Below are 13,499 nucleotides of genomic sequence, written 5' to 3'. Positions count from 1 at the left end.
AGAATTGTGTCAGTGTTAGAAATATCCAGGTATGAAGTTACCTGAGAAAGTAATTTTAAACAAGCAAGTACACATGTGACCTTAAGCCTATAGTAGCATATACTGTGGAAAGAGCTTGTAGTCATGGATGCAAAAATGGCAAGGTGGCTCAGAAAGACAGTTCTGGAATGAGGATCAGACAAGTCTTTTTGAAGGAATGATTTTTTCAATTATTAGTAAAAAATTGTACAAAGAGGTTACAATTCTGTAAGTGAGATGGTGAGTACAATGCTTTTTGGATCAAAATCACTTGTCCACCATTCTTCCTTTCCTCTCTACCCTCAAGTTGGATACTTCAGTTTTTACATTATATACATTGAACATAATGATTGCATCTGATCATCCTTTTTCAGCTCCATGCCTACTTCAGATTTCTGTTTTGATAAACTGTTCTTTAGCTGTTCAGAGTTGTTATACCTTTGGACCCCTCCTCTAATTATATCCTCCTTTAGTCAGTTTGTGTGTCTATTCACAAGGTCCTATGCATGTTATCATGTTGTGTGACGGTTTCAATTTTTTTTCATTTGCTATTTTAAAATCTAGTTTTCCGTTGAGTGATTCTTTTTTCTTTCGGTTCTAGGTCCATTGTCTTGGGGGGGAAATTGGAGCAGAAATCTGGGAGCATCTCCTCGTCATGATCCGATGTCCCTTTTTGGCTCTTTCAGCTACTATAAGTAACCCGGAACATCTTGTTGAGTAGGAATTAAGTTCCACTTTGAATAGAATACTTGCCTATCTTAAATGTCTGACTTTGTATATAATTTTCATAAGTTTCATAACTTCCTGGTTAATTAATAACTCATCCCTGTATCTTCAAGGCACTGTCTTGTTAGGACTTTCTGGTAGGTGCTGGTCACTTTCTATAAAGAAATGTCAAGATCTCCCAGATCATAGCTGCAGCAAAGTCGGACATTTCACTTCAGAACTATGAGACATCATAGCTGTCTGTTGCTTTTGTGTGTGTGTGTGCTTTACCAAGAGAACAAAAACTAAAGTGATAGAATGGCACACTCAGCCCCATAGATCATAAGTGATTGTCTCAGTTTTTAGATAGGTTTAGACATCTCCCTCCCTCCCTCCCTTCTTCCCTCCCTCCCTCTCTCCCTCCCTCCCTCTCTCCCTCCCTCCCTCCCTTCCTCCCTTCCTCCCTTCCTTCCTTCCTTCCTTCCTTCATTTCTTGTCATTAGACTTGACTTTTACCTTCTCTCAGCTTCTATAGCAACTGATCTTGTAGTACCTCCTATGTGTCCCATATTATTTTAAGTAATTTCTTTAAATTCATGCAAGCTTCATGATTCGCTACACTAGCCATGATTAGTATGACCCAGCAGTGTTTTTACTTCTATTACTTATACTCCTATTAGTAATTATGTTTTATATGGGGGGAACAAAGCACAAAAAGATTAAGTGACTCAACTGTGGGCCAGACCTAGCAGGAAGCTGGGATTTAATCTCAGATAGCTTGACTTGAGAGTTGACTCCCTTAGGTATGATTTTTGAAGTTACTTGCCATTTTCTTTTCTTAACCAATTTGATTTTCATGGATTTTCCCCCATTTACTGGCTCAATAATTTATAAATTTATTTTTAAAGGTGGCTACAATCAGCAAAACATTACTGGAAAAAAGTAGACAGTATGATGAAACCAAGTATTGCTTCTGAACCAAAGGCTGGCTGCCATGCCAAAAACAACTTACAAGTAAAACAATCATATAAAGTTAGACTTGGTATGTTTTAAATACTCCCCTACATTAATTATTTTTATCTTCTACTGTAAAATTATTCCAGTTCTTACCTTTCTATTAATTAGAAAAATCCTGCTGTTCCCTTTTCAGTGCTCTATGAAGAGAGATATAATGATTTAGAGAAGTATATCTGCTCGGTAAAAGATGATGACATTTGTTTTGATCATTATCACCCATGTGCTGCATTAACAACAGATCATGTAAGCAATGACTATGACCACATTTTTTGGAATGACTATTATGTGTATATCTTGTCATTGAGAAACTGCCATACTGATAATTATTGGAATTATTGAGTAGATACTCTAAGAGATAGCTTGCCTTGATTTTAAAATAGACAAGAATGTTACAGTTTCATTGGTTTCTTAATGGTATCTGGATCCACAAAACTTCCAACCTCAACTCAAATTTTCTGTGAATTATATTTATTGCAATTATTTTTATTCTACCCAGGCCCCTTTTCCAACATCCATCTGTCTGTTTACCTTTGACACCAACTCTTCTTTCATACCAGCTGTGGTTTGATGTAGACCAATCTTCATGCATACAGGAAAGACAACTATGTTTTAGGTTAAGCAAGAATAAGGTATTTGTCACAATAAAATAAGGTGGAGGCCCTCAAAATTTGAATTGGCCACTGATATGTGAGTATGGGAGGATTTTATTAATTTTCATAGAGATTTTCTTGTCATCTTTCACTGCATTTCCATGAGTGGTTCATTTACACTTCTCTTGCCTAAGTAAGAATTACATAATTTGTGTTCCTTCTAAAACCTGAAAAATTAAATAGACTGTACATTTTGATATTCTATTAAATACAGTTAAAACTCAGTTCTGACCTTTCTAAGTCTTTAAGGCTTTCTTTAGGTAGGGACTAGCATAATAACCAACGTCTTCCCTTCAATGACCTTCCAGCCATGTAGCTGTTTGTCTTACCTGGCTGGCAGCCCTCATGGTGTATTCCCTTTCTCAGATAACTCATCCTACCTGCCAGTCATCTGAATCTTGTTCAGCCATTTTATCTCTTCTATGCCAGTCATCTGGATCTTGTTCATCCATTTAAACTCTTCTAATGGGGACATTTTCAGAATCCTTCTTTGATTTCCTCAACTGGATGTAATCTCTCAGTATCACCATGTCTACATGTCTATGTCCTTCAGCCTGCTCTTTAAGTTGTTCATACCCATGTCATCTTTAACTTTCTAGAAGAACTCCTTGAAAACAGACTTTCTACCTTTAAGTTCTTAACAAGCTGTTCTGAATAGAAGGCACTTAATAAAGACATGGTGAATAAAGATAGCCAATTGATACCATATATTTGCTTTGTGTCTCTGAAAGGTTTACCTGGTTCATCTCTTTTAGCATCACTGCAATCACCTAATGCATACCCTTTTACAACTCATGTTTTACAGCGTTGAACCTCTGAGTAAATGAGGGAACACGATGTAATCTGTTCTAAAGGATTTCTTGAACACATGAATGAATAAATGAGAGTCATTTTATGTTTTTGACTAATGTGATGGATAGTAAAGGACTCAAAATGAGTCTGGAAGCTGGAAATTTTGTAAGAGGATTTTACAAGGGGGATTATCTTTTTGTGGCAATGATATAATCCAAAACTAAACAAAACGAAAACCCAGGCATGAATAGTAAAATAATTCTTTCTCTTTTTGCTTCTTCCTTTCTCTCATCCCTCCTTCCATCCTTTCTTTCCTACTTTTTCTCTTTCTTTCCTTCCTATCTAACATCTAGAGATAGTCTGACATTCTCTGAATTACATGGAATAAAAAAACAGTTAAACTAAGATGATTTATTTTGTATAAAATGTCTCAAGGAAAGTTATACTTTTTGGTTTTCTTTTTTTTAGTGTACATTGATTGCATAAAGCTATGGGCCTTATTATGACATTGCTATATGCAAACATAATATCTTTTCATCATATTTGCCTACTGGAGTCTTTTCTAACCCCTCCTCTTCTAATGATTTATTTATATGTTTTGCAGTGTTTTTTATTTTCATTTTTTGGTGGTAGTGAGATCTGAATTCAGGGCATTGTGCTTGCTAGGTTGGTGCTCTAACAATTGAGCCATACCCACAGTCTGTTTTTTTGCTAGTTATTTTGGAGAGGAGTCTAGGGAATTTACTTTGCTTGGGCTAGTTTTAAATTACAGTCCTCATTTCAGCCTCTTGGGTAGCTAGAATTACAAATATGAACCACTAGTGTCCCCTCTTCTTTTTTTTCCAGTCTTGGTGCTTGAACTCAGGACCCTGGGTGCTGAGCCTGAGCCTCTTTGTGCTGGAGGCTAGTGCTCTACCACTTGAGCCACAGTGCTACTTCTGGCTTTTTCTGAGTAGTTTATTGGAGATAAAATTCTCATGGACTTTCCTGCCTGGGAAGGCTTTAACTGCGATCCTTAGATCTTAGCCTCCTTAGTAGCTAAGATTACAAGTGTGAGTCCCTGGCTCCCCGCTGGTGCCCATCTTTTAAAGCAGTTTTATTATGAGCTTGTCATATGTGTATACTATGTACATAGATCATGTTTTTCTTTATCACCAGCCTTCTGCCTCCCATCTTCCATTTTGCAGCCTCACTAATCTCCCTTTTATGCTTCCTTTGCTTTTTTAAAGTTTCAGTTCCATAGATGAGAGAAAACCTGCTTTGTCTTTTTAAATCTGTTTGGGTTTTTTTTTCCCCCTTTTTGCATGTTGTTTGGCAGTTCTGTCTACTTTCCAGGGCAAGTTATCATTAAAAAGCAGGAGTGCTATAGTTCAGGGTACTTTGTAAAGTTATCATTTAGGTCTGAGTGCTTTCCCTGTCTTCTCAGTAGCTATTAATGGAACAACTGGAAAGCAATGAAGTGACACAGTGCTCTCTGACCCAGAAGACTTTGGCAAACATGTGTTTCTGTATGAGTCTTAAGACTTCTAGAACTTGGTGTCAGGGATTCAGGGAAAATGCAGAGCCATGGCCATGCTGAAATGTTTTGACAACTGCATATGTAGGTTATGTTTATACACAAATATTAGAGATTAAGTTTTACAAAAGAATTTGGAAGTCATGAAACATTCAATCTATAGCCAATACCTATTAACATCTCAGAATCACTGGGCTTGGGCATACATAATTGTAATCCCAGGTATAAGGAAGATGTGGCTAAGAGAATTGTGGTCTGAGGCTACTGGCTTGGGAAGACAAACAAACAAACAATAAAACCAGGAGTCTCCATCTGAAAATTGACTGAACGCAGAAAGGTCTCAAGGAATAGAATGCATGAGCATGAGGCCTAGAAAATGCAGTACCTCAGAATTAAGGGTTCACGTGAAATTCATTTGCAGTAGTAGTGATAGAAACCAGTAGAAAATATTACAATAACGTTTTTGAGAAAAGGATGCTTTTTTTTGGTGGGGGGTCCCCTTAGAAGTATGGCAGATACATCTAGAAGACTGAAAGCACACTAGCTGTTAAGCTGTTAACCTGTGCCAAAGGAAGAAATTCCTTCGTGTTCTGAAGGTTGGCTGAGAACCTTTGTCTTGAAGTTCATCCTTTTCCTATTTGGGAATTTAAACAAAGATTTTCTGTCTTTTTAACCCAATTTGATACACATAAAAATAGCCATATTGATAATTAAACCAATTTCAGCTTCAATGACAGCATAGAGGTGGTAACTTCTAGTTTAAACAGAGTCCACAAACATTTGGGCTTCCCAGTACTCTGATTTGCATGATAAGACAGTCCATAGGAAATCAGACTAATGAAATGTTTTAGTAAATAAATGAAAGCTTTCTTGGCGACTGAACTTTTGGCCTCTTCAGGTATTTTGTTAGTATTTGGCACCTGCCATTATTTAAACATTTTGCTTTGTCACCTTGCAGCGTCTTTGGGTTCCTGATGGTGATTGTGAGGGACGACATAAAAGATAAGATTAAAAAGAAAAGAGTGCTAACAAGTTTGATTTTGTTTTAAATACAGATTGAAAAGTACGGATTCCCTTCCGATCTTGCCCTTTCACCCCGAGAAAGCCTTCAGCTTTATGATACTATGTGTCTAATCTGGAAGGAATGGCCCCAGGCCCAGGTGAACATTATTCATGGAATTAACAGTTCTGGATTAAAGTAATATTGTATAGAAAAAGAAACTTGGGGGACAGTGAGTTTGGGAGGGGAAAAACTGGGAGAGAGATGTACACGTTATCTGATTTATTAGGCTGTATCTCCTCGATATATCACATTTACAATAAAATATTAAAAAAAGAAAAACTCCTTTTTTCTTATTACTTGCATCCGATCTTTTAAAGTTATCTCTTCTCATATATCTCTTTCTTATGAGTATTTTATGTAAATGGTATTTTATTTAAATTTCAGAAAATATTTCCTCTTTTAACTTCTGCTTGGGTTTTATTTAGAACTGTATTTTTTTTGTTTTTTTGGTTTTTTTTGGTCTTTTCTTTTGTGGTACTAGGGATGGAACCCAGGACATTGCACTTGCTGGGCAAGTGCTTTGCCACTGAGCTACATCCCAGCCCCTCTTTTAACTTCTGGTAGAATATTTTTTGTCTTCTCTTACACACGCTCTCTGTAGTCCCCTGTTCTCTCTTGCTTTCTTTATGTTCTAAATGGTGTTTATTTTCTCTCTTTGACTTGGTTGCACTCTATTCTTTTTTGTATTTTTTTTCCTGAAGAGTGTGTGCCTACTAAACTTAATTCCCTGCATTAGAAGCTATGGAAATGTAAAATGAAGTTTGGCTATCTTCACCCTCAAGAGTTTGTAATAATGTTCATGAGAAATATAATTAATAAGTATCTTTTTGTAACTTTATACTTTTTTTTTAGACTCTGTGTCCAGAGAACTTCATTCACTTTAAGAACAAAGTGGTCATTAAAAAGTTGGATGCTAGAAAATATGAAGAGAGCCTAAAGGCAGAATTAACAAACTGGGTTAAAAATGGGAATATAAAGGAGGTAATTTTCACACATGATTTTGACAAAGCACTCTATAATTTCAAGTTGTACCCATTAATACCATTTTCCCCAATTTTCTCAGTGTTCATTTTAGAGTTTTAAGTTGAACATGAAGTCTCGTAATTCTGAGATAAAATAAGAAGAAAGAAAAGAAATTGGTCTTTCATATGGACCAGAGGCTACTGGCTCCTTAGTTACTGGTATAAGAACCCAAACAAAGGGTTCAGGCATTAGGGAAATAAGGTAGTTGTTAACTTTGTCACAGAGAGATTGGATTCATAATACCTGACACAGTACTTGGAGCTATTTTACGAGGCAAGCGCTTTTTTTTTTTTTTTTCAGTCCTGGGCCTTGGACTCAGGGCCTGAGCACCATCCCTGGCTTCTTTTTGCTCAAGGCTAGCACTCTGTCACTTGAGTCACAGCACCACTTCTGGCCATTTTCTGTATATGTGGTGCTGGGGAATCGAACCCAGGGCTTCATGTATACGAGGCAAGCGCTCTTGCCACTAGGCTATATCCCCAGCCCAAAGAGCTATTTTAGTTTTGGGTTTTTTTCATTTTTATTTCAAGTTATAGGGATTATTTATATATTAAAAATCTTACCTGGTAATCATGTTAAACACATTTATCGAAGGTAGGTACTTTTTATATTTGTGGTTTGCTTCACATGAGAAACACTGTCTTCTGTCCCAGCTCAAAGAATGGACTCAGAGGCAGGAAGTATGGTGAAAGCATGCTTTCATGGTTAATGGAAATCTTTCAAGATATGCTGTCTGTTGGCTAGGAACACCCTAGGAATTACAGCAGTTTTATCCTCCTAACTGTGTAGGCCCCTTCCCTGATTTCTCTTTGGCTGAGTAGTGGTGGTTGGACAATACTCTTGTAGGTAGCCACATTTAATTATTTTCTGTTGGGTAATTTTAACATCTGCACCTCTCTGGATTGGTTGAATTTTAGCAGCCAGTTTGGGTTGTCTCCACCCTCCTTTCCCTGCCTTTGTTCTCTTGTGATGGGCAGAAGTTTCTATGTATGTACTTTCCGATACAGCAGTTTGTACTCACCTTTTCATTGTGGCCCACCTTTAACCCAAGTAACATCCTATGTATTTAGAGAGTTTTCTGGTGTATGAACTTTTTGCCACAAACTAATTCTGGTTAGATCAGATACCTAGCTTTGAAAATTGCCTACTGATAGTAATTATTTCTTATACTTTACTGTCATGAATTGATGTTTCTGATTTTTTTCTTTAGGAATGACCAATAGGAATTTTCTCATCTCATATTTTTAACCTACTATACTTTATTATTTTTATTCAGTTCTTTTACTTATTGATGTAGTATTTGTTTATTATATTTAAGTAGTTGTACAAGGGTTTCAATTCAACAGGTCCAGTTATAAGTACAATTGCACGTTTATTTGATCTCATCCCTGGTAGAAATCTAACTAAGGTCCTTGTACTTGCTTTGCTTATTCCCTCAGGGTTGGTGTTTCACCATTTGAGCCATGCCTCTAGCATAGCTTTTTAACTCACTAATTTAAAAAAGTTTTTCAGACTTTTCTGTGCAAACTCTTTTTTAATCTTCATTCCTCAGATCTCAACCTCCTGAATAGCTAAGATTACAGGCATGAGCCACTAATACTTGGTTTAACTTATTTAAAAAAGGGTTTTGGAAACTTTTTAAATGTATTTGTAAATCACAAGGGAAGAAACTAGTTCTTCCTCCTTTCTAGCCATAGTAGAATCAAATATCATCCATTACTGAACACCTTATCTCTTTCTGATAGTTTGAGTCATCTTAAAAAAATCATATTCCATTGCATGTATGAGTGTGTATATACAAGCATATTGAATAGAATATATTGTAGTTTTATAGAATATGATTTTTTAAAGAGCAACAGATGCATATATTATACAACTGTAGAAATATTTTATCCAGAAATAGTACTTCCTTTCTTTGCTATGATGAACTGAAATGCAAATATATTTTATTCACTCTTATAGGCTACAATGGTGTTGAAACATCTTAACCCTCACTCAAATTTTCGCTCAGAAAATATGTTGGAAAAATTTCCACTTCTTGTGAGGAAGCTACATGAAACGAACCAACTACCTGCACTCATTTTTATGTAAGCTGTTATACTTAATTTTTAAAATTGTGGGGCTGGGAATATGGCCTAGTGGCAAGAGTGCTTGCCTCCTACACATGAAGCTCTCAGTTCGATTCCCCAGCACCACATATATGGAAAATGGCCAGAAGGGGCGCTGTGGCTCAGGTGGCAGAGTGCTAGCCTTGAGCGGGAAGAAGCCAGGGAAGGTGTTCAGGCCCGAGTCCAAGGCCCAGGACTGGCAAAAAAATATATATATTGTAATGTGATGTGTTACCTTCATCTTCTTTTTTAATGGTACTAGAGTTTGAACTTGGGCTTTGCAATTGCTAGACAGGCACTCTATCATTTGAGCTACACCTCCAGCCTTTTATGCTGTAGTTACTTTTGAGAGTGGGCCTTATTTTGTGGGGATTAGCCTAGACTGTGATCCTATTTACACCTTCTCCTGTACACGTTGGCATGATGAGTGTGACTCCTTATGTCATTGTTTTCTGTTGAGACAGGCTCTCTAGAACATTTTGCTAGGGCTTTTCCTGGATATATGTTCTTTGACTATCACCTTTATGTGTAGCTAGAATGACAGGCATAGATCACTCTGGCAAGCTATTGGTTGAGACGTGATCTTGTGAAATGTTTGCCCCTGTTTTCCTTGACCCTTCTGAATCTCTGTCTCCTGAGTAGGTGGAACTATAGTTGTTAGTTACTGTCACTTGATAAGACTTAATTATTTTAAGATAGGGCAAGTTATACAACTTTATTGTAATCCAGTATCTATTACTATTTCTCCTGCCGAGCCAGCAGGCAGTGAACGGGAATCCTGACTGAGGGGGGCAAGGATTAAGGAAAAGGAAAAATACAAGACAAGAGAAAAAAGACAAGAGGCAAAGATGGGGTACGGGAGGTCTGCATCTTGAGATTGAAACTCAAGACTGCAGCCAAGTTTATTCTAACTCCCAGCTTATATGTAGTTTTGGAACCAGGGAATAGCATAGGGTTGTTAAAATTCAAGAACACAAAGAGGCTTTGAAGTTTGCAACATTTGATTACAGTAAACACAGGATAAGGTTGATTAACATAGGAATCTACTCCAGCAGACATAGCAAGGTGCGGACATAGCAAAGCAATTCCGGATAGTGGCTGTGAACAAATGTCCTTGCATGTAGCATATCCTGGCGGTAACAGCCCAGCCAGAGGTGAGAATGAATTTAGCTGCAAGTTTGGCTCCCGACATTCTGGCGACATGGGCACAGCCAGAGGTCAGGATGAGCTTAGCTGCTAGCTAGGCTCCTGACAATTTCTGATACTCATTTGTTATTCAAATGAGTATTCTTAGTTTTTGAAAATACACACTTCCAGTTGATTCTGATACAGTGTTTTCAGATGTGACATTATGAATTATATTCTTTATTTTATTTTCCTCTTTGTTGCTTTTATTTTAATGTTCTTAGCTTTAATTCTTATTTCAGGACATACTTGGTTTCTTTGCAGATTGAATGTTTACATGTAAAACTATCCTGCATACAATCAAAAACACTAGAGTTTTATTGCCAGAGTGTTTTAGTATTTTTGTTTCGTGAGATAAGAGCTATGACCTAGGGACTCTGATAACTTGCTAATTTCATATGTTACAGTACAAAGTAGCTTACACTTGAACATACTAGCTCAGTTGGTTCAACTTGATAAAATAACACCAGAGTATAATTTATTTATTGTATAACATCCTATACCCAAGTTCAAAATTGAAAACATAGTGATAGATTCACTATAGACAATTTCATACTATATATGAATGAAGCCGTGGAATCTTGTTTAGGTGGTAAAGTTTAGTGAAATTTGTTCATATGCAAACAGATATATAGTAATGATTTCTCACTAATGATACATAGTCAAAATAAGCGTATTGGCTACATGTAAGTTCATGTTTGGAAATGGAGCTTGCTATCAACTACTCCTTTTATTTCTGGCATTGGGGCAAAGAAAATTTCTGTACCATGGAGAATTTGTGTAGCTCATCTATTTCACCTTCCAGCAAGGCTACAGATGGTAGTTAGACATACAAACCATTCTGTGAATTCAGGGTAATTCTGGAAGTTTAACTACAAGGTAGAAATCCACAAATAACTACTGATTATTCATGTACTTTTATATGTGGAAAACAAATTATTTTTTCCTTTGCCCTCAAGGAAGCTTTTTGTTAGGTCTGAGACTTAAGTTGACATTAGAAAGAGCAAGAGGAAAAAAACTATATACAATTTAAACTGGACCTAGAGTCCAGTTAAGATTTAGTCATACGCTGGTGGCTCATGCCTGTAATCCTAGCTACTCGGGAGGTTCGGATCTGAGGATTGAGGCTCAACACAAGCCTATGCACAAAAGTTCTTGCACTCCTATCTCCAATTAAACAGCAGGAGTTGAAAGTGGAGGTGTGGCTTAAATGGTACAGCCCCAGTTTTGAGTCAAAAAAGCCAAAGGAGAGTGCAAGTCCCAAGTTTAAGCCACAGAAGTGGTGTGAAGACACACACATGCACACACACACACACTCACACTTGAAAGACTTAAACATTTAATTCTGAGACGGACAAAGAGCTATATGTTGTGTAAATGTGATAGCAAAGGGTCCCTGGGAGGACAATTGACGGAGTGAAGTGACTAGGAAGATAAGAGTTAGTTTAACCAGTTTTACACAGATTTCATTCATCTTACCTTATTATCCTTTATTTTAAAAAGTGATTCTCTCGTGATATGAGAAGATATCATGTGACATTAATCTATTGTTAAGCAAAAGGACATGTCAGAGTAATCTCCTTGTACATTCTGCTTTTCAAGTATCTTTAACACAAAATAGTTAATATGACAAAGTAGCATAGCTAAACTCTGCAAATATGTACACTTTGATGGAAGAGGTGACATGATCAAGATGCCTTGCATTCATAAACTGCTTTGCTGAATGGCAACTTCTTTGTTTCACTACTTAAAGGTAATCAAAATATGTTCAAGTATGTACATTTATGTGACATTTTGCATGTTATATTTTGAGTACATTATTTGTAAATTGCATATAATGTACATAAACATCTCAAAAAGAAAATTCTCAATGAAACCATAAAGACTGATTTGACTTGAGAGTTATGATGGTACTTTGATATGGCACCTTGAGTGCTCTACTGTTTAAATTCTGAAAATCCTTGATTTACGTAGTTTGACACAGTCTTAAGTTGCCCCAGCTCCCCAGGAGCTCTGAGGATTTGGCTAGGCTCCAGGGATTCCTGTGGAACTTTGTAGAAAGCATTGCACCCACCTATCTAATATAGTCTGGTATTTGGGAAAATACATCCATCCCCATGTTTTAATGTTTATTTAGTATTTGTACCTAAAGGTATACACTTCATGGCTGGACCCAAGTTTGAATCCCATTTTCATTTCTATCAACAGTGTTACTTTTGTGTAGGTTGCCTTTGAATTGTAAACCTAAATAGGTAGGATCATAGGCATGAGCCACTATTGTCCAGCTCTATAGTTCTTAATGCAGATTTCTTAGGGCAGAGGTCTGGGATGAGGGAAACTTACACTTTACAGTAAAGTAATTAGTAAGGCATATAGAGATCCCTTCAGAATGAAATTCCTAAAGCTGGGCTTTGAAAAGCCAACAGGAATGAATATGTCAGAATATGAACAGTAGGTAGATATACTGAATTTCGTTTATGACATTACCTTCATGACAAGCATTTACTTTATTTATTTCTAGATTCAGTTTGAAAAAAGTAGAAAAGTGTGCTAAAAGTGTGGGTGAATCCCTGGAGAAACAGCAGGAGGAGAAAAGACCCCCAAAAGCTGATAAAGAAGCCCATGTCATGGCTAGCAAACTTCGCAAATGTAAAAAATCCATGGAGAAGCAACAGATAAAGTAAGTATTTTGCCAAGGAAAATGTCATCAAAGGGCTGAATTATTTCACATGTACCCATGGAAAACACAGTGCAAAAAAGGTAATAAAAATAACAAAATACGGGGCAGTGCTCTGTGAAGAATGTCTAGTCACTGCTTGGATCTGTGTGCAAATTGGAGAGGGAGAATAGGGTACAGACAACTGACCATAATTGTCAATTCCTTGAGTGATTGCTCAGTCTTATTTAAGATTGATGATGATACATACACAGCCCTTAGGTAGATTAAACAAGTGACAAGTCATCTTACAGAATAACCATGTGTACCTATGTGTGAATTCTTACTCTCATTCAGCCCTCACAAGACTTAAACATTGATCATGAACATTGTTGCTAGGTCCCCAAAAAGCATCACAGTGTATGTCATAGAATGAATTTAGGATTGGATTTGGTATAGCGATTCCTCTACTTGTTCTCAGTATCTAAGTCTGCCAGCTCAAAAGTCCAAATCTTTGTTCCTTCTCTGAGTCGCTGCCACCTAATCAGACACTCAGTATATCTTCACCAGATAGTTGTTCCAATCTTCATTTTTACACTTCAGAGTGCTGAAGTTTGACTTGTCTTTAATCTAGCCAATTAGTATTCTCATAATATTTCAGCTAAATCACTTGTCGAACAAGAATCCTCCTCCTTCCTTGCTTAGCCAATGAAGAGTAACTCTGACTTGTGGAATGACGTCTTGGCATTTGTCTTCACCTTTACAG

General features: G+C 36.9%; 1 protein-coding gene across 1 annotated transcript in view; it reads left to right on the top strand.

The window, feature by feature from the left end:
* Nucleotides 1-13,499, top strand: part of Ddx60 (DExD/H-box helicase 60) — a 61,355-nt gene that overhangs the window by 24,486 nt on the left and 23,370 nt on the right. Inside the window, 7 exon segments of the mRNA XM_048330416.1 lie at nt 620-735; nt 1,632-1,765; nt 1,874-1,983; nt 5,754-5,858; nt 6,614-6,742; nt 8,747-8,871; nt 12,599-12,757. Coding sequence (XP_048186373.1) covers nt 620-735; nt 1,632-1,765; nt 1,874-1,983; nt 5,754-5,858; nt 6,614-6,742; nt 8,747-8,871; nt 12,599-12,757 — 878 coding nt within the window.

This window comes from Perognathus longimembris, chromosome 21, assembly GCF_023159225.1.
Source record: "Perognathus longimembris pacificus isolate PPM17 chromosome 21, ASM2315922v1, whole genome shotgun sequence".
NCBI lineage: Eukaryota > Metazoa > Chordata > Mammalia > Rodentia > Heteromyidae > Perognathus > Perognathus longimembris.
The sequence above is the reverse complement of the archived record's forward strand: the minus strand, read 5'-3'. Positions and strand labels throughout refer to the sequence as shown.